A 24,037-nucleotide genomic window follows, 5' to 3' on the forward strand; every position below is an offset into this window, starting at 1 on the left:
GGCCTCCGTGCACGTGCACAGGTTCCCCCCCCACACACACACACCAAAAACAAAAAACCCCGAACCTCTTAAAAATTAAAAGATAAACAAACCAGTTTGCCTCCAGCCTTTCCCTGCTGCCCCTGGAAGCACCTCACGTCTCTCCACCCAAGGACGGCCTGTCCACCCTGAGCTGACGCAGTGTGCTTGTTAGTTGACTGCCATGTTTTATTTGGCCACCCAACTTCTTTTGTTTTCAATTTATGATACCATCTAAGAATTGGAAAATACCCACATGAAAAGTCTGTTTCCAGCTGTCTTGACTAACAAGAATACCCAGTAAAGCTGGGCTGAGCAGGGGCCACGTGCTGCAGTCCTCACCTGCCCACGCTCCTTCCGGTGCTACCGCACTGTGTGGCTGTTTCTACCCCGGCACAGAATTCACTCTCTGCCCCTCTGCCTACTAGAAGTGGGGGGAGGGGCTACCCAGTATTCTGAGAAGCACAGGCAGTGCTTGCCCAGTGGGCAGAATAAACGCACTCCAACTTAGCCATTAGTTCAGGAGTGGGCTGCGACCCCTTTGGCAGTCAAAAGACCCTTTCCCAGAGGTTGCGTATCAGATGTCCTGCATATTGGGTATGTACATTATGATTCGTAACAGTAACAAAATTAGAGATTTGAAGTAGCAACCAAAATAATTTTATGGTTGGGGATCACCACAACATGAGGGACTGTATTAAAGGATGCCAGCGTTAGGAAGGCTGAGAACCGCTGCTGCTTTAGTTGGCCCTAGCGCTAGTCCACTGCACTCCCTGATACCTGGTACCTGGTACCTGGGTGTGTGGTCTCTGACCATTTCTCTGCTTCTAGTATTAGGAAAGACAACATGACCTCACGTAAAGCCTATGACATGAAGAGTGGAAGTGCCCAGTCTCTGTGGGAGCGCCCAGTCTGTGTGGGAGCGTCCAGTCTCTGTGGGAGCGTCCAGTCTGTTGGGGACATTTTTTCTAAGGGTTTAAGATGCCGAGAGTCCAGAACAGGGCAGGGAGGGAGCTGACTCTCCTGATATTACCCACCTCTTTCCCACTCTGGATGCAGGTTACAGTGACAGGAGGGGCAGAGACTGACCTGGGGAAGGACGGTGAGGAAATGAGGCAATGCGGAATAGACACGTAGCCTCTGAATAATCCCTAATGGAGAGGGACTGAGCTGTTGACCGGATGGTTAAGTGTGCAGAACAGTGCGAGGCATGCCGGAGCTCTTCTACGGACACCGCTGCCAACATTACTAATGTCAACACAAGAAAGATCAGACTGTAATCAAATATACAGTCATTTGAGGGGAGAATTAAAGCCTTTCAGCAGGCTGCATCTCAGTCACTGCAACTAAAATGACAGGTTTCGCCTCTAACCAGACCCCAGGAAGCCATGGTCACTGGGGGGGGGGGGGGGATGGAGCTGGGGGAGTGAGTGAGGAACCTTACAGGTAACCACCACAGTGGTCTCATGTCCCCAGTTACACAGTGGTGTCCTCAAATGAGGAACAGCAAGCCCGCCACACAGTCACGCCTCCATGCCCAGCTGCCTGGCATCAGCTCTAAAATCGAAGGTTTTCTTCACAAATGGCAGGAGCCTCCCAGAGCTGATATGATACACAGCTGTGCAGGCGGCTTCTCATCTTCTCTAAACCCGGGAGCAGCTGACAGAGGGGGCCGCGCAGAGGGAGCCTCCTAGCAGGCAGGAGCAACAGGAGTCCTGCCTGGAGTCTTGGCAAGGCTCAGAAGGCACTGGGGCAGCCAGGAGGCACACCCGTGCCGCTGCTCACTGCTCTCGAGAATTATCCCACGAGAGACTTAAAAGGGGGAAAGGTACATTTTAGTTCCTAGTTTGAGGGTACAGGCCACCATGTGTGGGGGGGTGGAAGACGCAGTGGGCGGAGGGGAGTGAGGCAGCTGTCACATGGCACTCACAGCCATGCAGAGAGAGATGAATGCAGCTGTTCAGTTCGCTTTCTCCTTTCCAGTGCCCACCCCCACCCCACCCCCCGAACCCATGAATATGGTGCCAGCCATATCCAGAGTGGGTCTTTTCAGTTGAGCCTTTCGGAAAATACCCTCCCAGGCGCACCTGGGGCTGTACTTCAATGGCTGTTAACCCAGAGCTGACAAGCAGGAGGTAGGGAGGGGCAAGTGGGACTCAGCTGTCTGTAAAGCTGGAATCTGCACATTTAGAGGGAGATGTACATCACCTGGTGGGCAACGCTTACTGTTGTCGGGATTTATTCCAGAGCTTGAGAACTGGAAATGGCCACCAGGCCCGGGTCCTGTCACAGCCACATGTAAACAGCTTGGCTGGATGAGACAGACTTCATTCACCACTACTCCAAAGATGCAGTGAGACAGAAAAAGATGCCATCCTAGTCCCTAGATGTTCCTAGTTCAACGAGGCACAACAGGAGGCAAAGTTCAGGTGTGTGTGAAATCTATGTAAACAGATGTCAGGGTGAAGCTGAGCCCAGCCCAGCCTAGCCCAGCAGGCAGACATGAGTTCAAGGGGGCACAGCTCCAGGGAGGCAACACTGAGGCTGAGGCGAGACCCCCCCTCAGGCACAGTGCAGCTCCAGTTGGTTTTGCACTTGTCACCCTGGTGGTTTACGGAGCCACATCTGCCCTGGGTCATCTTGAAGACTGCTCTAACAAGCATGCTCATCAAAGTCCTTGGTACACAGCTGAAGGCTGAAGAGAATGGTGCCAACCCAGGACACGCAGAGGAAGTGAAGTTGGGATTGCTTTGCGGGGAAAGTGGGGCTTGCCCCATGGGAAACCCATGGGAAGGGCTTTCGATGCAGCTCACTAGAACACTTGCCTAGCTGAATTTGATCCCCAGCACTGAAAAAAGGAAGCAGGCAGAGAGAGAAAGAGAGCACGCAAGGGTAGAGTGGTACTCAAGGGTGGAGTGGTACTCAAGGGTGGAGTGGTACTAGGGACAGATAGCAAATGCTGCTGCTCCATCACTGTGCGCAGAGGGATCCTGGGAAGCTCCTGGGGACCCACTACAAGCATCTACAATGCAAGACAAGTTACATCCGGTACACCTGGTCACACTGCCGCTTCTAAGATTACGCACAGATGATCTACTTGAAATGGAAGTAGATGACTGGCTTTTGATAATGCAGTTTCAGAATGATGTGCTTCCTTCTGTGTGGACTGTCTGCTCCCTGAATGCCTTGCTGCCTTCCTTAGACTCCAGGCACCCAAGAGGCTCCATCTCTAAGAGTCCCAGGACCCTCTTCCCATAGCAAGCTGAAACACAGGACCCATCCTGAGGCTAAGCCCCGCCACGGTTCCTTTATTTCCTGGAGGTCACAGCTCGGAGGCTGGGGTTCTACAGGCCTGAAGGCCCTAACCAGCTCAACACATCAGCTGCGCGCGCGCGCGCGCACACACACACACACACACACACACACACACACACACACACACACACACACACACCCAGGTCTCAGGTCTGGGTAGGACCAGAAGAGACATGAATGTGTGATTCATTTTTTTCTTAGCTCTTCTATGCCTGAGTTCTCTACATAATGACCCACTCATTTAAATCCTCCTTGAAAGGAGCCACTCAGTCTTCAAGCAGGCTAGGACAGTCGCCATACTGTTTCCCTGGAGCACATCTACTGCAGAACTTGCCTGAGCATTTGGGAGGCTTGGCCCACTTTGCTCCTGCAGGCACCCTGGAAGAGACAGTATTGCTATCCCTGTGTTGGGGAGAAAAGAACGCACAGGCCCAATGACCTTCAGTGACAGAAGAGAGACTGACCCACACATTCAAAAGTCCCAGCTTTAGATCCACAGGCAAGACCCCAAGACATCAGTTGGAAAAGCCATTTCCAACTTTGGCTGACTTGCTGCTAGGTGACACCACACACACACACACACACACACACACGTCTTATAAAGAAGAGTCTTAAAATATGCAACATCATAAAGGACAAAAATAAGCGCCGGTGCAGTAGCCCTCAGGCAGCGTCCCTCTGTTCTCTCTGGAAAGCCAAGTCACATCTAGAGTGTGGGAAATGAACACAGCCTGCTGGGGCTGCTGCTGCTGGGCGGAGGGGGCAGGACCCTGCATAGCTCCTGAAGAGAAGCAAAAATGTACTGTCGCCAAAAATAAATCCAGCACAGGGATGACTGTGGAGTAAAGGATTGAGAGCACGTGATCACGGCTGCAGTCCTGAAATACCAGTGTGCTACAAAAAGGAGCCTGTGAGAGGCAGAGCGCGGGAAATTCAGGAAACGGCCTCTTTATATGGTCTCATCCGAGTGGGCCAGGATTCAACCAACTGGAATTACCATGTCAGAGGGAGCCTCTCGGGCCAGACTCATTTCTGATCTTTATATGGTTTCCCCAGATTCCTAAGATGCCGACACACAAAGATGCTGGCAGTGCCAAAAAAGGAGCCTTTTGAGTTTGGAGCCTTTGCACATATTCTCAGGAGCTCTGGAGAAACCCCACTCCCACCTACCCCCAAGACGAACCCAGCTCAATCCCAGAGGGCAACCTGTTGCAAAAGGCTAGTGCAAGCACACATAAATACCCGGTACAAAGGGCACGTAGTTAAAGGAGATCTAGGGCAAAGTTCACACCAGCAATCTTCAGTTCAAACTGTGGTCACTGAAAACAAACCTCCTTCCTTGCTCCAGCAACACAGGTGCCCAATCCCTGAAGGAGCAGTGCGGATTCTGCCACTCAGCACTCCTGCGCCAGTCCGTCTCTGGGGTTTTCTGTCTCCTGCCTAGACCCTGTGTCTCACAGCTGAGTTTTCCCACAGTGGAATTAAGGTCAAGGAGGGCCATAGATCATCAGAGCGGTCAGCTGAGCCCTTGTGAGAGTAAACACAGCTCCCTCGGTGGAAGGACAAACTGAAATGGACCTAGAACACTTCCTATTTTATGAACAAGAAAGAAATGAATCTGAGCATTTATGGACACCGAAGCCATAGGTGAAAGACTCCCTGGGAAAACTGGGTGTTTTCGTGGTTCCAAAAAAGAAAAACTGCCCTATACACTAAGTTTTAGTTGTAAGGAAGTGAATGGTCCTTAAGGAAGGCTGTGTCTGTCACCACCCCGGCTCAGCCAGCATGCTGCTCAGCAGTTACCAATGGGACAGGCTGTGCCATCCCTTGAAGCACACAGCACCACCCCGGAAAGATCCCTGCCAAGAATGCGCCTCTGGAATCTAATCAGGCCTTCTGATCTGGTTTCCAGTAAGCAGGAAATCAGGTAAGAGAGGACTAAACTAAACGACACCAGGAATAAAGACTGACGAGCCTAGGATGAGGAAACCTTAGCGGGCCATGTGCTGCATCTCTTCAGAACGCCGAAGGCATTACAAGGGAAGGGAGTCAGAAAATAAAGATAAAGACAGATGCCTTCAGGGAAGTAATCAGAATGCTCTGGTTCTCGTGTGGATCCTGGATTTTTTTTTTTAAACCACCTCATTAGAGATAGAAAACGAGGACACGCTGGGTAGTGGGTGATGCTGGATGCGTCCACTGCCAGCGTGACAGCCGGGTTTCTAGGAAATTGTCACTTTAGATAAATGGGGAAACATTTAAGGAATGTTCTGTAATTTGGGGGCATGTAGCTCAACAAAGACTACACACAAAACATAACTTTTACATTTTAAAGCCGGGAGCGGTGGCGCGCACTTTTAATCCCAGCACTCGGGAGGCAGAGGCAGGCAGATCTCTGGGAGTTGTAGGCCAGCCTGGTCTACAGAGTGAGTCCAGGACAGCCAAGGCTACACAGAGAAACTCTGTCTCGAAAAACCAAAACCAAAACAAAACCACCACCACCCCAAAAAAACTTTTACATTTTAAAATAGCTTAGAAGTTTAATCTAAGCAAACAGGGCAAGTGTTAGTCACAGTTAGGTCTAGTGCAGAGCGCTGGCTGTACCTTGTACCATTTTCCCCTCCTTCCCACAAGCTTCCATATTCAGTTTGTAATGAACAGAGGACCCAATCAAGGAGGAAGCAGAGCAGAAGGGCAGGGCTGCTGTGGGGGCAGCACTGTGCCAGCTGTCCACAGGTGAGTCTACTCAAGAATTTATATGAACAGAGACACTTAACAGCCAGGAATTCCTAATGCCACAGCCTGAAAATAGCTTTCCACCAAACACGTCAGGTCTTGTGATCCCTGCCATGAGCAGAAGTGATGGGAAGGTATTTTTATTGCTTATTTGGTTTTGTTTGGCTGAAGATGGACCCCAGAGCTTCAAGCACACTAAACAAGAGTTCTACTACTGGCCCACAACACCCCTCCCCCAGCTGTGGTTTTAGATTAAAGTACCCCCCTACCCATGCTCCAACTGATGGTGAATGCCAGCTTGTGAATATATGCATGTCTGCAATTAGGGCAAAATCTTGTGGTAGAAGGAACACCAAGTAACCCAGCTTCATCCTTGCCCAGCCAGTAGCCAACTCCATGACCGTGGGTGTTTCCTCCCTTTAGAAGAATCCCTTCTGTCATACAATCCCATGATTCTATGGGTCTAGGAACTATAGTATTTTAAATGCTTGGACCAGGAACTTAGGCCAAACGAATGACTGATGAGATGGAACATTTGTGATCCATGTGAGTGGGTGTGAAGGAGCTAAGACACAAACAGAGAAGGCCAGGCTACCGCGAGAAATAAGACACATCAGGATTAAGATGTGATCAAAGTGCCAATCTGGACGTGTCAAAAGAATATACTAATGGGGCTGGAGAGATGGCTCAGCAGCTAAGAGCACTAACTGTTCTTCCAGAGGTCATGAGTTCAGTTCCCAGCAACCACATGGTGGGTCACAGCCATCTATAATGAGATCTGATGCCCTCCTCTGGCCTACAGATGTACACACAGGCAGAGCTCTGTATACATAATAAATAAATAAATAAATAAATAAATAAATAAATAAATAAATAAATCTTAAAAAAAAAAAAAAAGAATATACTAATGAAGGGCCAGGGGTAATGATGGCCAGTATGTGAGGGAAGAGTGCTTTGCTGTGTCTCAACCTGGTGAAGGCCCTCCTATACTACCAAGTTCACAGGAAGCAGGGCTGAGAGTAACTCACCTAAAACCATGTCATTTGCAAAAGGTGGGACAAGGATCAAAAGCCAGGTCAGCAGGACAGTTGTGATCTGGCTTTGATCCTTGAAAACACCCAGTTCTTCCCAGTTCTTGCCCTGAACCAGCTGCGACTCCTTGACAGTGAGGACCTGCGCTGAATGCAGTGGTCACAGACTAGGTCACTCGAGGCTAGACCCACACAGCGCCCCCAAACAATTCCATCAGTGCATCTGCCTATCCTGACATTAAAGAGAAGACCTGAGAAGCCAAGACCAAAACTTCATTTTCTACACCAAAAGTAAAAGGTACTGAATAATGATGGGATGTCCTGTAAAACAGGACCAGCAAATGGTTTGGGCCAACCCCTACTCTTCTTACACTGAGGGAAAGGTTACGGGCAGAGGCAGGATTAGAAAGTGATGCCCAAAATGAATCATGGCAGCTTGAACACAGCTGAGCTTTCCTGTGAGCCCACGGACAGCTCCTTCTACAGGGCAGAATGAGGGAATAAGCAAAAGGGGAGAGAAGTGAATTCACCAGGAAGAAGTCAGGGGGAAAGCTGCAGTTGTAAAAGAATCAGGGACAGGAGGAAGGAAAGGGTGTCGGTTCAAATTTTATGTTGTTGGTTTGGTGTTGGTTTTGGAGATAGGCTTTGTCTGTGTAGTCTTGGCTCTCCTGGACTTGCTTTGTAGACCAGGCTAGCCCCAAACTCTCAGAGATCTGCCTGCCTCTGCCTGCTAGAGTGCTAGGATTATAGGCATGTACCACTGTGCCCAGCATGGATTCAAATGTTAAATCTTCCTCTTCATACCTGAAAGCCTTGGGCTGGCTGCATCTTCACTAAGCCCTGTTTTCCTATGTAAAATGAGAAAGGTCACAGCCCCTTACAGGTTTCTGTGAACCCTGGCACATCATGGCTACAACATCACTTTACACACACATCACTTCACGAGTGTGTATCATCAAGAGCAGCCACAGTGATCAAGTGCAGGCTTTGGAGGAAACATCCTTCGTGCCCAGGATAGCGACTGTAGAAAGGTTCAGACAGCATCACGAGGTCTTGTGCAGGCTCTGCCCTACACAGGCTCTGCCCCAGAATCTAATCATTATCTACCTCACTTGACACAGAGAGAGACCAGGAGGAGAAAGCCAAACTGTTCTCTCACTGGGAGGTAACTGGGATGCTCAGAAGCTATGCTGTCTAACAAACAATCTGGTGGCATTACAATTGAAAGCCACCAAACTGTCCACTTTAAAGCACTCCTGGGATATGGCTGCCAACAGTTTTCAAAGAGGCTGAACTAAAGAGAACATACTTCAGCCCTGAAAGACATCCTTAAAATTTACCCTGGATTCGCCCGTCTTGGACAGCATCCCTGAATTATATCCCTTGGGCCATACTAAACCCAGCTCTCCCCTCACCGGCTTCTTGTGTCCACATACCTTCCAGACACTGACGAAGACATGCCCGGTTCCCCCATACGGTTTGCCACTTAGCCAACATAAACATTCTTTTCAGCTTTCATCATAAATCAAAACCTATACATTTTTGTCATTCTCTTCACTCTTTTCCATTTGTTCAAATTAATCCAGCATGTGTATGTAGCGAGACATGTGCGCGGTGTGGAAGGGTGTAAATTCCTGGCCCTCTCAAAAAGCCACCCCTCCTGGCACCTGTGACTCGGTGGCTCTGGATAATCAGTCTAGACTTGCCACCTCCAGCAAATCTAAAGTAGAAGAACTTGGAGCAGGTTGAAAGCAGAAGCGTGCTGGAGGAAACCCGAGCTCTTGTATGCTTCTTCAGGGGTGACCATGGAAAAGAAGTGGGGGTGGCTGGAAGGAACCAGTGATCCCTGGGCTGGCTGCCCCCACTGCAGGAGACCCGGAGAGGAGTGCCAAGCTCCATTCCCCACCCCATGTCCTTTCTCTTGTCTCAGCTCAGCTCCGAGAATGCAGTAGGGAGCCCTGAGAGCATACAGCAAGGGCACGATTACCACCAATTACTCCGCCTGGCCACCCCCTATCACTTCAGAAGAGGCCTTTTAGAATTGTTCCCCAACATCCGGATTTCAAGGACTCTTCATATTTCAAACAGCAAAATTGTGTTTGGGATGTCTGGGGTGTGGTTAGAAGTACTAGATTGAGCTTTAATCTTGCTTAAAAAAAAAATGTCCTTAAAAACCCATCATCCTGAATTGGGTGTGGTGAGGCATTCCATTAGTCCTAGCACCCGGAAGGCAGAGGCAGGGGATCCCTGTAAATTTGAGGCCAGCCTGGTCTACAAAGAGAGACCAGGACATCCAGAGCTGTTACACAGAGAAACCCTGTCTCGAAAAACCAAACAACAACAAAAACAAAAAACAAAATAAAACCAAAAAAGCCATCATCTCCTATGACCTTCATTTCATTAAAGAGTGGAACTGTACAATCCACCCAAACTATAATAGCAAAACCAACATGTTAAGTTATACTTTGCACTGAATAAATTCACGTTGTGAGAACTTATAACTGGTTTTTTGCTTTATCACTTGCTAAGGACTTCCTCATATTCTAGTGTTGGAAGATGTTACTGTGTGCCTCAGGCACACTCTGTCCTCTCTGATTTATGTGAGTGTGTGTGTGTGTGTGTGTGTGTGTGTGTGAACTTACAGGGGCCAGAAGAAGGTGTCAGATGTCAGAAGCCTGGGCTGAAGTTGCAGATGGTTATGAATTGCCTGACAGGACCCAAACTCCTGTCCTTTGGAAGAGCTCCAAGCACTCTAAACCACTGAGCAATCTCTCCAGCCCCTTCCCACTCCTTCTCACACAGCACAGGCTGAGCACCGCTCCCAGGTGACAACGGACTGCCACAAAGGCATGGCCAAGCGTATTGTTCAGCTGATCAACCTTGCCACTTGGCACAGGCTCTGTAGGAGGGCCTCGTGCCATTAGGACGGCACACTGCTGATCCCTCCAACTTGTGGAACTTTTTAGATTAACTTTTCAGAGTGCCACACAAGCTCAGTGACCTACGGACACCTATCTGCTAAGGCAAAGTCCAGACAGGAATGAACACACTCAAAGTTTCTCATTGAAAAACAAAAAACAAAACACTACTGGACAGGTGAAGCGAAGAAACGCAAGACCCGAAGTCAAAACTAAAGAGCCTAGGAAAAACACTGACCTCACGTGACTCAGATGTTGGACTTAATAGTCAAAGGCTTTAAAGAAACGATTATAAATATGTTCTAGGGTTGGCTGGAAAAATGGCTCAGTGGTTAAGAGCATCTACTACTCTTGGAAGAGGACCCAGGTCGGTGCACAGCACCCACATGGTAGCCTGCATCCATCCATCTATCCATAAACTCCAGTTCCAGGAGGTCCACATGGTAGCCCGCATCCATCCATCCATCCATCCATCCATCCATCCATCCATAAACTCCAGTCCCAGGGGGTCCACATGGTAGCCTGCATCCATCCATCCATCCATCCATCCATCCATCCATCCATAAACTCCAGTCCCAGGGGGTCCGCCTCGTTCTTCTAACCTCTGAGGTCACCAGGCACGTCCATGCTGCCCATACACACGTCTAGAGAAAAAACTCAGACACATTAAAATAAATAGGTGTGGTCAAGGCTGTAGAGGAAAAGTTGGTCATAGAATGTAGGAAATGTAGATGCAAAGCACAAATTATATGCTTAAAAAAATGGGCGGGTGGTGTGTGTGTGTGTGTGTGTATGTGTGTGTGTGTGTGTGTGTGTGTGTGTGCAAATAGCAACCTAGCACCTAAGTGTACTAAGTGGATGAAATCGCAGGTAACGGGCTTAGCAGCAGCTTGAAGACTGCAAAGGAAATAAACAGAAAGGCAGATGGCCTTGGGAGATGAGCAGAAAGGACCCGGTGTGCAGGAGGGAAGAACCAGCAGCCCTGCATCAGGGACAGAGGTATTGAGTCACTAGCCTCCAGGAACAAGGAGAGGGCCTCGGATGGAAAGCTGTTTAAGGGCTACGGCCACACCACCGTGAATGCACCGATGGCCACACCACTGTGAATGCACCGATCTCAGAAGCTAAGCAGAGCCAGCCTGGTTAGTGCTTGGATGGGAAAAGTTATCTGAGGAAAAACTAGCGTAAAAATGTCCAAATCTGGTGAAAACCCAAACTCAGTCTACAAATGTGAAAAAGTCAGCAAATCTCAATATAATAAATATACAGAAAATCACATCTAGGAGCATCCCAGGCAAGAGGAGCATCCCAGGCAAGCTGCTGAAAACTAAATATCAGCACACGGTGAACAAGCTCACAACAGGACCCAGGCTAGCCCTGAAGGACTGAGCCCCATGACACTGTGTCTGCCTGCTGGAAACAAGGTAAGATTTACATATAAAACCACCATCACCACCAGCTCCCATGGAGGCCAGCGGCCAAAGGAATAGCAATCTTGTTCTGTTTTGAGACAGGGTCTCCCTACAGAGCCCTGGCTACCCTGGAACTCACTGCATGGCTCAGGCTAGCCTCATAACTGCATTGCTCTTCCTGTCTCTGCCTGCCACGTCGTCCACGATTAGGAAAATTGTGCCCCTCAGCCTAGCTGATATTTGCAATTGATTCTGAAGAAAAACGAAGAAAAGAAAAAAACTCAGTCTAGAATTCTACAAAGACAATATCCATGAGAAGAAAAGATGGAATGAAAAGGTTTCCAAGCTGGGTGTGGTGGCGCACACCTTTAATCCCAGCCCCTGGGAGGCAGAGGCAGGCGGATCTCTGTGAGTTCGAGGCCAGCCTGGTCTACAAAGCTAGTCCAGGACAGTCAAGGCTACACAGAGAAACCCTGTCTTGAAAAACCAGGAAAAAAAAAGGTTTTCAAACACAGCCAGCACAACAGTCCCCGGCAAACAAGAACTGCCAGGTGAGGGAGCGTCCAGGCTGAGGAGAAACCACCTGATGAGAACTTGGCCATCAAAGCAAACCCTAAATGCTCTATCTAGGCTGAAATTACATTGTGTTTCCAGAAGTCATAATGCACGTGCCTTTAAAATATGTGCTGTCGACAGCACAGAAGATGGAAGGGGACAGAGGGACGCACCCTGCAGCTGCAGCTGCGACTTCAAGCGACAGCTCGTCTACTGGGGGTTCGTGTCTCGCTCCTAGAGTAGCTGCTGTAAGAATTACACAAAAAGGCAGGGATAGAGCGAAGACAGGACGCAGCTCTATCACACTGGGCAAAAGTATGCGACCAGAAATGTTCCCATCTGGCGCTGATGGCATGCAGCCTTAGCCAGGAGCCTTCTCACGTGAAGTAATGTCGCTAAGTGAGTGTTTCGCTATCAGCCTGCTCTGCAGAAACTGCTGGCATGCACACAATGAGAGGAGGGAGGCCCAGCCTAGCTAGTGCTCTCACTGAGGCTGAGCAGCCAGCATCTCATGGGTCCTAAGCAGACTTAGAACTTGGCATTCGCTACACACTCTCTCCATCTCCTGCCTCTCCTAAGTCCCGGCTTTCCCCCACAGACTGTTTCTCACGCTACTCTTTCAGGTAGGGCCTATGCCATCGAATTCCGCTAAAGAAGGCCTCCATCTTTCTCCCCCAAGCTCCTCTAGAGCCTGACTCTGACTTTTCTAAAGTTACAGAACATGTTTTCTGAGCTATCCAGTATAACCAAAGTCTCCATCTTTGTCACTAACAATCGCCTAAGTAAACAATGGTTGTGCTGACATCCTAGACTTACCTGGGAAGAGGAGGCCTCAGCTAAGCTTAGATTGGACTGGCCTGTGGCCATGGCGGTGAGTATCTTGATGAGGGCCTAGTCCACTGTGGACGGCACCATTCCTAGGGAGGTGGGCCTGGGTAATGTAAGAAAGTTAGCTGAGGGCTGGAGAGATGGCTCACTGGTTAAGAGCATTGTCTGCTATTCCAGAGGTCCTGAGTTCAATTCCCAGCAACCACATGGTGGCTCACAGCCACTGCAATGAGATCTGATTGCCTCTTCTGGTGCGCATGAAGACAGAGCACTCACACATAGAATGCATTAATAAATAAATCTTAAAAAAAAAAGTTAGCTGAACATGAGCAGGTTAATGAACCACAGTGAGAGAATAAGCAGTGTTCCTCCATGCTTCCTGCCCTGACTTCCCTCAGTGATGAACTAAGACCGGGAAGTGTAAAGATGAAACAGACCTTCTCCTCCCAAAGTTCTTTTAGTCAATGTTTTATCATAGCAACGAACAGTAACTAATACACTGACACGGGCATCAGCCTAACTCTCCATTAGCGGTTTCATTTTAAGGCACTATAGGCTTTCAGCTTCCTGAGCTTCAAGTGACAATGACCTTGCTGCTTTTGAAGCACCGTTTAGAACCTGCAACTGTTTCATATCCACCCTGAAATATCTAACTACTATGAGCTGTAATGCCACTGATAAGTTTTCTGAAAAACAAAAAAAACCAAAACCAAACCCTTAAGTACAAAAGGGGAGGGTTTTGTTTTGGTTTTTGTTTCCTCAATGTTAACGATGTGAGTGGCATGCAAGCACCAGGAACTGCAAAAGCATGCTAGGACTGGGAAGTCTGCCTTCGCTCTGCTACATCCTCCCCTATGATGCTCCAACTGCCTCCGTGCATCCTCCTGCCAACACACTCAGCGCAACAGAAAGCCTATGTGTCCAAACACAGACCAGTGCTCCCCATATGGCCTTTGCTCTCCCCACATCAGCAGATTCTTATTCACTCGCCTCTGTGCAGACCAGAGTCTCCTCTTTTCTGAGGCTTCCACTAAGTCCCAGGAGGCTGTGCTGCCTGTGATCCAGGCTCTACTGTAACTTCCACACTCTAAACGCTAAGTGTGTGGTTCTCAGCTAGAATATATTATCTTGATCATTTTTGTATTGTAAAGTGCATAAATAAATAAAATTCTACTTATACTATAGAACATACATACATACATACATACATACATACATACATACACATATACATGGCCTGAAGACTTGACTGACTTTGAGATCCAAGACCCACATAATAGGAGAGAACTGCATCCCATAGTTGTCTTCTGATCTCTACACTCATGCTGTGGTATAGAGGCACCCATGCCACCTTCCCCACCCACAAAATAAATAAGTAAGGTTTCAAAAGCCCATGCCAGGCTTAGTCACACTCTCACTGCCTCCAGCTTGTGGATCAGATGCAAGCTCTCAGCTTCTGCTGTAGCGCCATGCCTGCCCACCCGCTGCCACGCTCCAGGCCAAGATGGTCAAGGGCCCGCCTCTGAAACCATTAGCAAGCTCCTAATTACACACAGACACACAGACACACACACACACACACATGCACTCATGAGCATGCGCACACACATACATACACACACATGCGCGTGCACACGCACACAGGGTTTTGCTATGTAGCCCTCAGTGGCCTAGAACTCACTATGTAGATCAGACTGACCTCAGCATGTCTCCTGCCTCAGCCTCCTGAGCACCGGAATTACAGGAATGAGTTATAACACCAGTTAGAATTTTTTTTTTTAAATCTCCTGAGAATAATGAGTATCTATTAAAGGAAAAATGTTTTTCTTCGGTGCTGGGATTGAACCAGGGTGATGCACACTTTGAGCTGCTCTGGTCCTTCCTGTGCCGGGACAGCTCTTCCGTACACAGGGAAGGGCCAGTTACAAGGCCACTCCCGTGGGATCAAGGCGACACTGCAGTGGCTCAAACCACTTCTCTAATTCCATTTTGTTTGCCTTCGCAGAATGCTGTTTGGAGCCAGAGCTTCGACGGAGTCTGTACTGGAAGCCTTGCCTAAACAGAAGTTGGCTCTCATCACAACACAAGCACCATTACCATGAAAATCTTTAACATGCAAAAAAAGACTTCTGAACACTAGCCAGCAGTCCACTCACTCCGGAAGGAGTCACACAAAGCTCAAAGCTACAACAGTGTGAGCTCCACCTCAGAGGTGCTCTTGACCAACTGACACAAACACAGGGAGAAAAGTGTAACAGCAAAGTGGGGGAGGTGGGGGGTGGGAGGGCTGGTTTCAAACCTTAGGGCACTGGTGACCTCCAGCACAAATCCAACTTAGCACACTCTCTTCCTGCCCCAGAAGACCCCTCCCTTTCCATGACAAATCTTCCCTTCTCTTCTGGTGTTTACTGAGTCTCAGCTCAGAGTTTCTTCCTGAGAGTGGCTCCGGGTGCCCCTGAGATTAGGAGCCTCACAGCTGCCACTTGTCTCTCTGCCTTACCTCCATTTGTCACAACTAGGTTGCGAATTCCAGACCAAGGTTCTGGAAGACAGGGACCACAAGCATACAAGACCTGGCACACAGAAGACTTTCAATCAAGCTCTGTAAGTGAAGGAATGAATGTTATCTTTTATCCGAGGCCACTGAAGTCACCAAGGTCACTCCTGTCGTCTCCACTTCCTACTCCACCCTCAGAACTACTAACAGATGCGCCAACAACTAAGGACTATTCTTTGGAAAGTGGTCAGGCACTGGGGAATAACTGGCCAATAGTTTGAGCAGGCTTGTTCACAGAGGAGACAAAATGGGTCTCCAGCAACAGATTCCCTCCTAAGAGTTCCCATTCCAAGGCTCTTTTTTTGTTTTGGTTTGTTTGTTTTGGGGAGGTTGCCCTAAGAACCAGTTAGTTCTGTGAGATATGAACACCTCTGACTCTTGACCAGAACTGTAAATTCAGGAAAAATTAACATGTTGTAATATTCCTGACTCAGATGAATGTCAACAGTAGCTGCACGTGTCAGACACTGGCCTAAAGCTTTGTGCATTCTCTCATTGGCACCCCAGGAGCCCTAGGAGCTAAGTACCCGCCACTGTGTCCGCTCAGCAGATGAGGAAACGGGCTTAGTGTGGCAAGTAACTTGTAAGTAACTCTGGAAATGGCAGAGCTGGGATCAGAGGCAAGATGACAATTGTCCCCTTCTCAGACAGATGATGAGCACAGATGACTTTACTGACACACTGGGCTAAAGCTCTGGTGTAGAGGTCTCACTTAACACAGATGAGGACGCGACTCTCAAAGTGCCAGGTGAACACCAAGCTTCATCACGGGACATGGATGGAGACAAGAAGACAGAACACTGTCCTGGAGCAGCCAACAAGCTCTGAAGCATCACTGGAGCCAGAGATGGAGATGCTGATTTTGACCGTGAGCTCTCCCCTGATATGCCATTCCCGCCTACGAGGAAGCCAGCCTTGGGGATGGGTCAGTGGTGTACATCTGTCCAGGCGGAGGGAAGGCCCTAACTGAGGCATTCAAAGCATGACATAAATACGGAGTGTGGAAAACGCATTCCTTGTGAACAGCTCCATGTCGAATTCCCTGCATCCCTCTTTGGCAACGGTATCAGAGGCATCACTCAACCCAGCCGATTGGAGAAGGGGCTACGAAAAAGGCTGGAAAAAAAATGTGACCAATCATGAGGGTTATTTTTGTGAGAAAGGAGAAAAATGTCACCAAAAAGGGTCAGTAGATAACCCTATTGGGCTGAAAATAACCACCCTGCTGGCAGAACAGTCAGGGAACAGGCAGAGGGCGAGGGACGTAATGCAAAGTGCCACGGGAGCGCTGGCCGAGCGAGGTGGCTCAGGGATGAGGAAATTGGCCTAATTTGGGAACATGAGTCCAGCAACATTTCTCAGATTCCTGGGCAAGATTCTGGCTAACTTTGAGCTCTGTGTCCTCGGGAGGAACAGCGAGGGCATGGGGGGGTGGGGGGGAGAAAAGGAACAGCTGTGACTCAAACACTGCTCTTCACGACTAGATGAATAAGGGTGCCCAAAGGGGGACTCGCTCCCTCTGTGGAAGACTTGAGGATAGCCCCCCACTCATGGCCTCTCTGTTCTCTCTCAAAGCCCTTGCCTTCACAGGGAGGTCCACACAGCGCCTGCAGGGCAGGTAGGAGAAGGCTCAGAGTGGCCTGGATGAGCGGAGGGCCCATCTACCCAGCCTCTCAGGTCCTGAGTGAGGTGGCTCCTTGAGGCTTTTTACAGGTTGCTGCATGGACTTAGCAGACAGGTAGCAACTGTTTCAACAGAGGCTCTGATGTCTATTGACAAAATAAAGCTAGGCCAACCCTACCTTATATAAGCAAGGGAGTCACACGTCTGTGGCTAAGCCAGCCTTGGAGCGCTTTGCCAAAGACTACTTTTGCCCAAACTCAGCGTAACATAACTGGATGGCCCAGGGCTTTTCTCAAAGGAATTATGTAAGAGCCATTTGAATCAGCAGAATGGCTTGTTGGGTCGAGACACCCACTTTTAACTCTCACAGCTGCTTTTCCTCAAACACACTAAAGAACTGTCTTCCAGCAAAGCCCTCTCCTAATTTAAATTACTGACAACTTGGTTTGCTAACTCAACTACACACCTGATCCAAGTCTGACTTGTGACCACACACACACACACACACACACACACACACACACACACACAATGGTTTTAAGCCTTCTCAGGGCTCCACATTTCTTGGAGGCATTGTTGCTAGATGCCACATTACCTGCTATGCTTGCATTTCCCAATTGATCTTCATGGCAGCCTAACCACTCAGGCCTGAGTTCAGGGGGTGGGGCAGAGGCTAAACGGCTGGTACAGTGCCTGCTACACAAGCATGAGGATCTGTGTTCAATCCCCAGCACAGCAGCTGTGTAAAACGCCAGGGACAGTGGCTTGGCTCACATCTGTAAACCTCAGGAAGATGAGGAGGTCAGGAGACACAGGCAGATTCTTGGAGCTTATTGGTCAGCCAGCCTACCAGGTTTAGTGAAAGACCGTGTCCCCAAAAATAAGATGGAGAGTGATCAAGGAAGAGACCCAACATCAACCTTCAACCTCTGGAATGCATAAGCTCATGTGAACAAGTCCATACATCACATGGAGACAGACAGACAGACATAGAGAATTATGGCACAACTCCAACGGACTCCGCGCCAGTGAAATGACAAAGAAGCGTATCTTCCTGTTAATTCAGGAAAACCAGGCAATTGTCATTCTTTGAAATCTAAAGAATGATTAAGCAAACCACGAGACCTTTCCTCCTCTCTCATTGTGGGCTTGGGTTCAGCCACGTGTACTCCACAGGCAAAAAGCCCCTAAATGGCAACCAAAACAGCAGGGAGAAGACAGCCTGGGGAGAGTTCACTGGGCAACTTGCTCAGGCACATGGGGACACAGGACAGTGTTCTCATGAGCCCCACACAGCCATAAGGGACTGGAGAAGAACATAAGGGAGCTAGCCAAAATTAGAATTCTTCCCTTTCTTATCCCAGTCTACTTAAAATTTTTATATAAGTTCTAATTCTCTTTTGAAAGGTGGGGGAGGGTTCTCTGTACAGACCTGGCATCCTGGAACTCACTCTGTAGACCAACTCTGGTCTCCAACTCAGAGATCTGCCTGCCTCTGCCTCCTCAGTGCTCAGAATAAAGGTGTGAGCCACCTCTGCCCCGGCTATAAATTCTAATTTGTAATGTCAAGTTAGTTTGTGTCAGCATCTCCCCTGTCGCCCCTCTGTCTGTGTCTGCATTTGTGTCTCCATGTGTTCTTGGAGACCAAATGTGGATGTTAGGTGTGGTCCCTGATCTGCTTCACACCTTAGTGTTTGAGATATGGTCCCTCACTGGCTGGCTCAGTGATGGCCAGAAAGCCCCCCCCCCCCCCCCATCTCTCGCTGCCTCAGGAATGTGAACTCATGTTTATACTAGGGGAGGGTGCAGGGCACACATGAGAAGATTTGGAGAGAGGAAAGGAAGGGGAAATGATGTAATTATAATCTCAATTTAAAAAAATTTTTTTTAATATGTGCTCTCAGCTGCTGCTCCAGCCCCATGCCTGCCTGCCCGCTGCCAGGCTTTCTACCGTGACGGTGATAAAGTCATATCCCTCTCGAATCGTAAGGGCCAAATAAACCCTTCCTCCATCGGTTGCTTTGGTCATGGAATTTTATCACAGCAACAGTAAAGTAACTAATACCCATGTTAAGTACTTTGCTGGCTGAGTCAGCCCCCTGTCCCCAGCCCCATCAGGTTGGTTCCAAACAGCCTACCCGACTGCTGTTCCTCCTCACTCAAGACAACACCGATGTCCCAGGTCAAAACTCAGAGTGGGAGTTACAAGACCCAGTACTGACTGGATCAAAAATTCTCTTGAGCCAGTCAGTCGTGATGCATTTTTTAATCCCAGCACTCGGGAGGCAGAGGCAGGAGGATCTCTGTGAGTTCAAGGCTAGCCTGGTCTACAGAGTGAGTTTTCAGGACTGCCAGGGCTACACAGAGAAAGCCTGTCTCGAAAAACCAAAAAATAAAAAATAAAGCTCTCTTGAAAGGTAGGACAGGCTGGGTATGGTGGTGCATGCCCTTAATCCCAGCACTTGGGAGGCAGAGGCAGGAGGATTGCTGTGAGTTCAAGGCCAGCCTGGTCTACAAAACAAGTCCAGGACAGCCAAGGTTACACAGAGAAACCCTGTCTCGAAAAAACAAAAGAAAAAGAAAGGAGGAGGAGAAGGCAGCAGCAGACAAAGCTGAAACAGTAGTATATGCCTGTAAGTCAGCTATTCAGAGGCTGTGGCAAGTGGATAACAAGTTCAGGGTCACCCTGGGCAACTGACTGAAATCTTTTCTTTCTTTTCTTTTCTTTCTTTCTTTCTTTAATTTAAAGAGAGAGCTGGGGTATGTCTCAGTGGTAGAGTACTTGTCTAAATGTCAAGGCTCTGGGTTCCAACCCCAGCACCCAGAAACACAGGCAGACAAAAAGCAGTGAGCTGGAGAGGCCTAGTCACTCATACAATGGTGGCTCAGTACCCCGGCCAACTGCTGCCACACGGAAATGCCATCATCCTGCTGGTCTACTGGGAAGAGCTTCTGATTTCCAGGGAAACCCCAAATCTGAGTTTTTACATCAGACGTCTCAATTTTAGATTATTGACTACTTTTTTTTTTTAAGTTTAAGTGTATAAACCAAACACAATGTGACTGCAGCACTGGCAAGAAGCCTCCGTGGATAAAGTACTTGTTGTAAAAGCCTGAAGACCTGAATTCAATCCCCGGGACCCATGGTGGAAGGAGAAAACCAACTCAAAATCCCCAGGGCCTGGATGGCAGTGAGCCACCACATCCTGCCCCTAAGCCCTACCCAGCTCAGTGCGGCCCTTCAACAGGAACAGCAGAGAGCAAAGACGCATTCACTCCCTGTTGTGTAGAGAGCTTACCCAGCGCCTCTTAGTTTACCAAAGTGCTTAAATGCATAGCTCACTTGATCCTCACATCCATCTAACGGTACCACGGTCACCACTTGACAAATGAGGAAATGGAGGGTTCCAGAGATTAGCGGATTTAAGATCCAAGCACTTAGGAGAGCCCGCGGCAAACCCGGAGTCTCCCTGCTTCCTTCTCCCACGGCCCAACACCACCACCTCGCTTTAAAGTAACTATTTACTCAAAACTAAGTCCTCCTTCACTCTAAATTTACAGTAGTTTGACAGTTCCCAGGTACCACATTTGCATTTTTAGGGATCTGGCCACTGAATAAAGCCAGAGAGGGGATAAAAATAGCATATCAAGTAGAATGCGCAGAACTGGATGCAAATGGGCACAAGTCCCGGATCCAATTTTAGGAAAAAAAAAAATAGCTAAAAAGTCTCACACAGCCCAGTGAGTATCTGGTCTTATGGGAGGCTTGCTGCCCAGGCAACTCAAAGCCCCATTCACACAGAAAGGGGACGGAGGCATTCCGGAAGCCTGCCAGGCACCTTGCTTCCAGGGGCACCCAGAGATGAGGAGCAAAATGACCTCTCATGACCAGAGTCAGCGACAGGTGTGCATTACACTTACCAACACACGCACACGTGCCCGCATGCGCACATGCACACACACGCACATAAACTACCAGCATTTTTTTTGGAAGGTCAGAAGATCAGGCAGAGCTGATCTGTACCCTGCCAGTATCAGGCAGCTTTGATAAGGTACCAGCTACCCCTTTACAGTGGTCATATGCCCTGCAGGCCCTAAGACCCTCCCTAGGGTCTTCCTGCCGATGAGGGAAGCGTCAGCTGCCAGATTTTACATGCTACTGTCACGGTTCCAATAATAATTCCTCATAGTCATGCTTCTGCACATAAGTGGGAGAGTGAAAGATATGTGCACAGGACCACATAAAGAGCTTAAGAGGATGGTGACGTCACTTCTGACGCCCACTTATGTGAACAATAAGCACAGTGTGGCTATCTGATGTGCACCTGTGTGGTCTGCTGGGTTTCTCAGCACCGGCCGGTCCCCTCAGCCACTGTGAACTGATGAGTAAGACAGCCACTAAGAAGCCAGGTTTCCTACCGTCTAGTGACTTGCTTTCTAGTGGAGCCGGGAGACGTGGAAAACTACAATTAGCAAGAACCCGGGCTGCCCGAAGGCGGGCACTGCAAAACAGGAGGTGGCAGACCTAGGAAGAGGCCGGGGACATTCTGGAAAAGCCAAGACTGTTCAAATGAAGGGGGCTCAGTGAACCCTGACAGTAAAGATTACTGTTCATGGATTTCCCATGCTTCCCAAAGGTCGAGGACTCTTGGAAAAGTTTCCAGAGAGCAGAAGCCTTGAAATCGTGGTAGAGACCAGCAGCAAACCTCCAACCATGTGATCCAACCTTACCCAGTGTATCTTCCTGGGCAGCGTCCCAGTCCCTCACTTTGGAGGGCATAAGAAGCTGAGGGTGTCCTCGGGTGGCGCGTGTAAAGCCCCAGGCCTGACCCTAGTACCTTCGAACAACAGGGAGTGACAGTTAGAAGGGAGAGAATCAGGAATTCAAGGGCATCCTCGGCCACACAGTGAGTTCCACACCAGCCTGGGATAGTTGAGACTTAAAAACAAACAAGCAAACAACCCAGAAACAAAATAAAAATTGTACACTATGAATATGAAAAAAAAAAAAGTCCAGAAGCCAGTTGGGTCTCAAAGAAAAGATGTTCCCAGTAGGACAAATGTCCTCAAAGGTAACTTCCAAATCAAGACAGGGGGGAAGGCTGGCATTCCAAACAAGCATAGAGCAGAACAGCCCTGCTCATTAAGGCTTCATTTATTTTTTGGTTTGTCAGGACAGGGTTTCTCTGTTACACAGAGCCCTGGCTGTCCTGGACTCTCTTTGTAGACCAGGCTGGCCTTGAACTTACAGAGATCGGCCTGCCTCTGCCTCCCAAGAGCTGGGATTAAAGATACGCACCACCGTGCGCCGTTATGGGTTCATGTATCCTTAAAGAGCATTCCCCACATCTTGTTTCTTCTGTCTCCATGGTACTCACCTCGACAGTCTGAGTCAACGAAGAAGTCTTGCTGCTCAAGTAATTCTCAGGCTGCGTAGACTCCTGCTGAGCTCTGCGGCCCATCTTGGCCCCCTGGAAGGAGAGACAGGAGAGCACAGCTGATCCAATATCATGTGAGATGTGAGTCCCTGTGGGTGTGACATGTGGTAAGCCAGGACTGCAGCTTTATGCATGGCAGAGAACAGGATTTGAGTAATTTGGATATATTCATAGACAGATCTCTTAAAGCCTTCCGAGAAAGTACCCAAGTCAGTTCTATTTGGTAGAACAAGGAACATACAGATTCTTTGACGTGAGGTTTTCAACAGCCACAGGTACAGCGGAAGCAAAGATGTTGCTCTGCCCATGACATACTGTTAGAAATGCAGCTAGCCTGGGGAGAAAGCTGGAGGCACAGCTCAGAGCGGGTGGTAAAGGCTCCCACCTTCCTAGGCAGGCCCTGAGACAGCTACCAGACAGGCTTTCAGAGAGAATGCCTCAATTTCTCGGCAACTGACATCAGAGGGATCCAGAGACCTCTCGCTTGGCTGGTTGGATCTGCACCTACAGGCATGGAGGAAGAGCCGCCACAGGAATGCTGAGACGTCGCCTTTGGAAACTACAGCACCTCAAGACTCTGATTCACCATATGAACCATTTGCAGGTGTTCCCCAAGCTCTCCATGTGGGCGAGGGCTCTGCCTCCAGTATTCCCCAAATCAAAAACAAAGCTCCGAGGCACACAGACAGGTGCTGAAGGAAGAGTGTCTCTCTCCTCGGCCCCCCCTCTCTCTATGATTATTTACTTAAAAAAAACAAAACAAACAAAAAGACAGCATGGGCATTGTACTTTCGGGTCTCATTTCCCGTGAGACTGTGTTCAAGTCTCACCATGGTATGAACAAAGAATGAGACTGACGTAATTTTATAAAGGAGGAAACTGGGGCTCAGAAAGGTGATTTGTGACTTCAAATCCTGGGTCTGTCCCACCATACCCTGCTGAAAATTCAGTGCTAAGTGCTCTGACAGGAGGAAAAGGGTTTTAGGAGCCCCACATTAAAAACAAAAGCTAATGCAAGCTCTGGGTCGGGTCAGATTGCAATTGTCAACCCTTCAAGTTGTGATGTCAGTCTGTTAGGCGTCAATCTTTCTGATAACAAAGCTTATTTCCTTCTCCAAGAAGATAGACTCTTTTGTTTGTCCAAGTATTAGGTATCTGCTCCTACAGCAGTTACCCTAAAACAAAAATCAATGATCGTGTTTGTAAATGCTGTTGACAAACAATTTCTCTAACAACTGTTCAAGCTTGGGACTATTTGAAGACTCTGTAAATTGGCAATATAAGAAAAATCACTTTACAGCCTGAGATCATGTATTTGAAGGGTAGTCTGTTTACTGTCCTTCTCCCCCGACTAGGGCAAAAGCCAGTGATGTTCTGTTCTCTCCTATCTCTTCAGTGCCTACAACAAATCTGATACACAGTAGGGCTCAATATGTATTTGTGGAAAGAATTAAAAGAAAAAAATCACTACATTGACATCCCAGGTACTTCCAAAGGTTTATGTATCAGAAAGACCTGACGGCCTAACGTCCTTAGCTTTTAAAAAAAAACCCTGCTCCACTCTCAACCAATTGGCTCCTACCTCTTTTATCTCCCTCCCAAGGGT

The 24,037-nt window shown here is 48.6% G+C and overlaps 1 protein-coding gene across 1 annotated transcript in view; it reads right to left on the reverse strand.

Moving 5' to 3' along the window:
* The window catches only part of IFT43 (intraflagellar transport 43), a 74,290-nt gene that overhangs the window by 49,472 nt on the left and 781 nt on the right, over positions 1-24,037 (reverse strand). The window contains exon 2 of the mRNA XM_084792685.1: positions 22,372-22,464. Within this exon, the coding sequence (XP_084648811.1) occupies positions 22,372-22,464 (93 nt within the window). The remainder of the gene's footprint in view (positions 1-22,371; positions 22,465-24,037) is intronic.

The sequence above is a fragment of the Acomys minous genome (assembly GCF_964271855.1).
Source record: "Acomys minous genome assembly, chromosome: 8".
In the NCBI taxonomy this organism is placed as follows: domain Eukaryota; kingdom Metazoa; phylum Chordata; class Mammalia; order Rodentia; family Muridae; genus Acomys; species Acomys minous.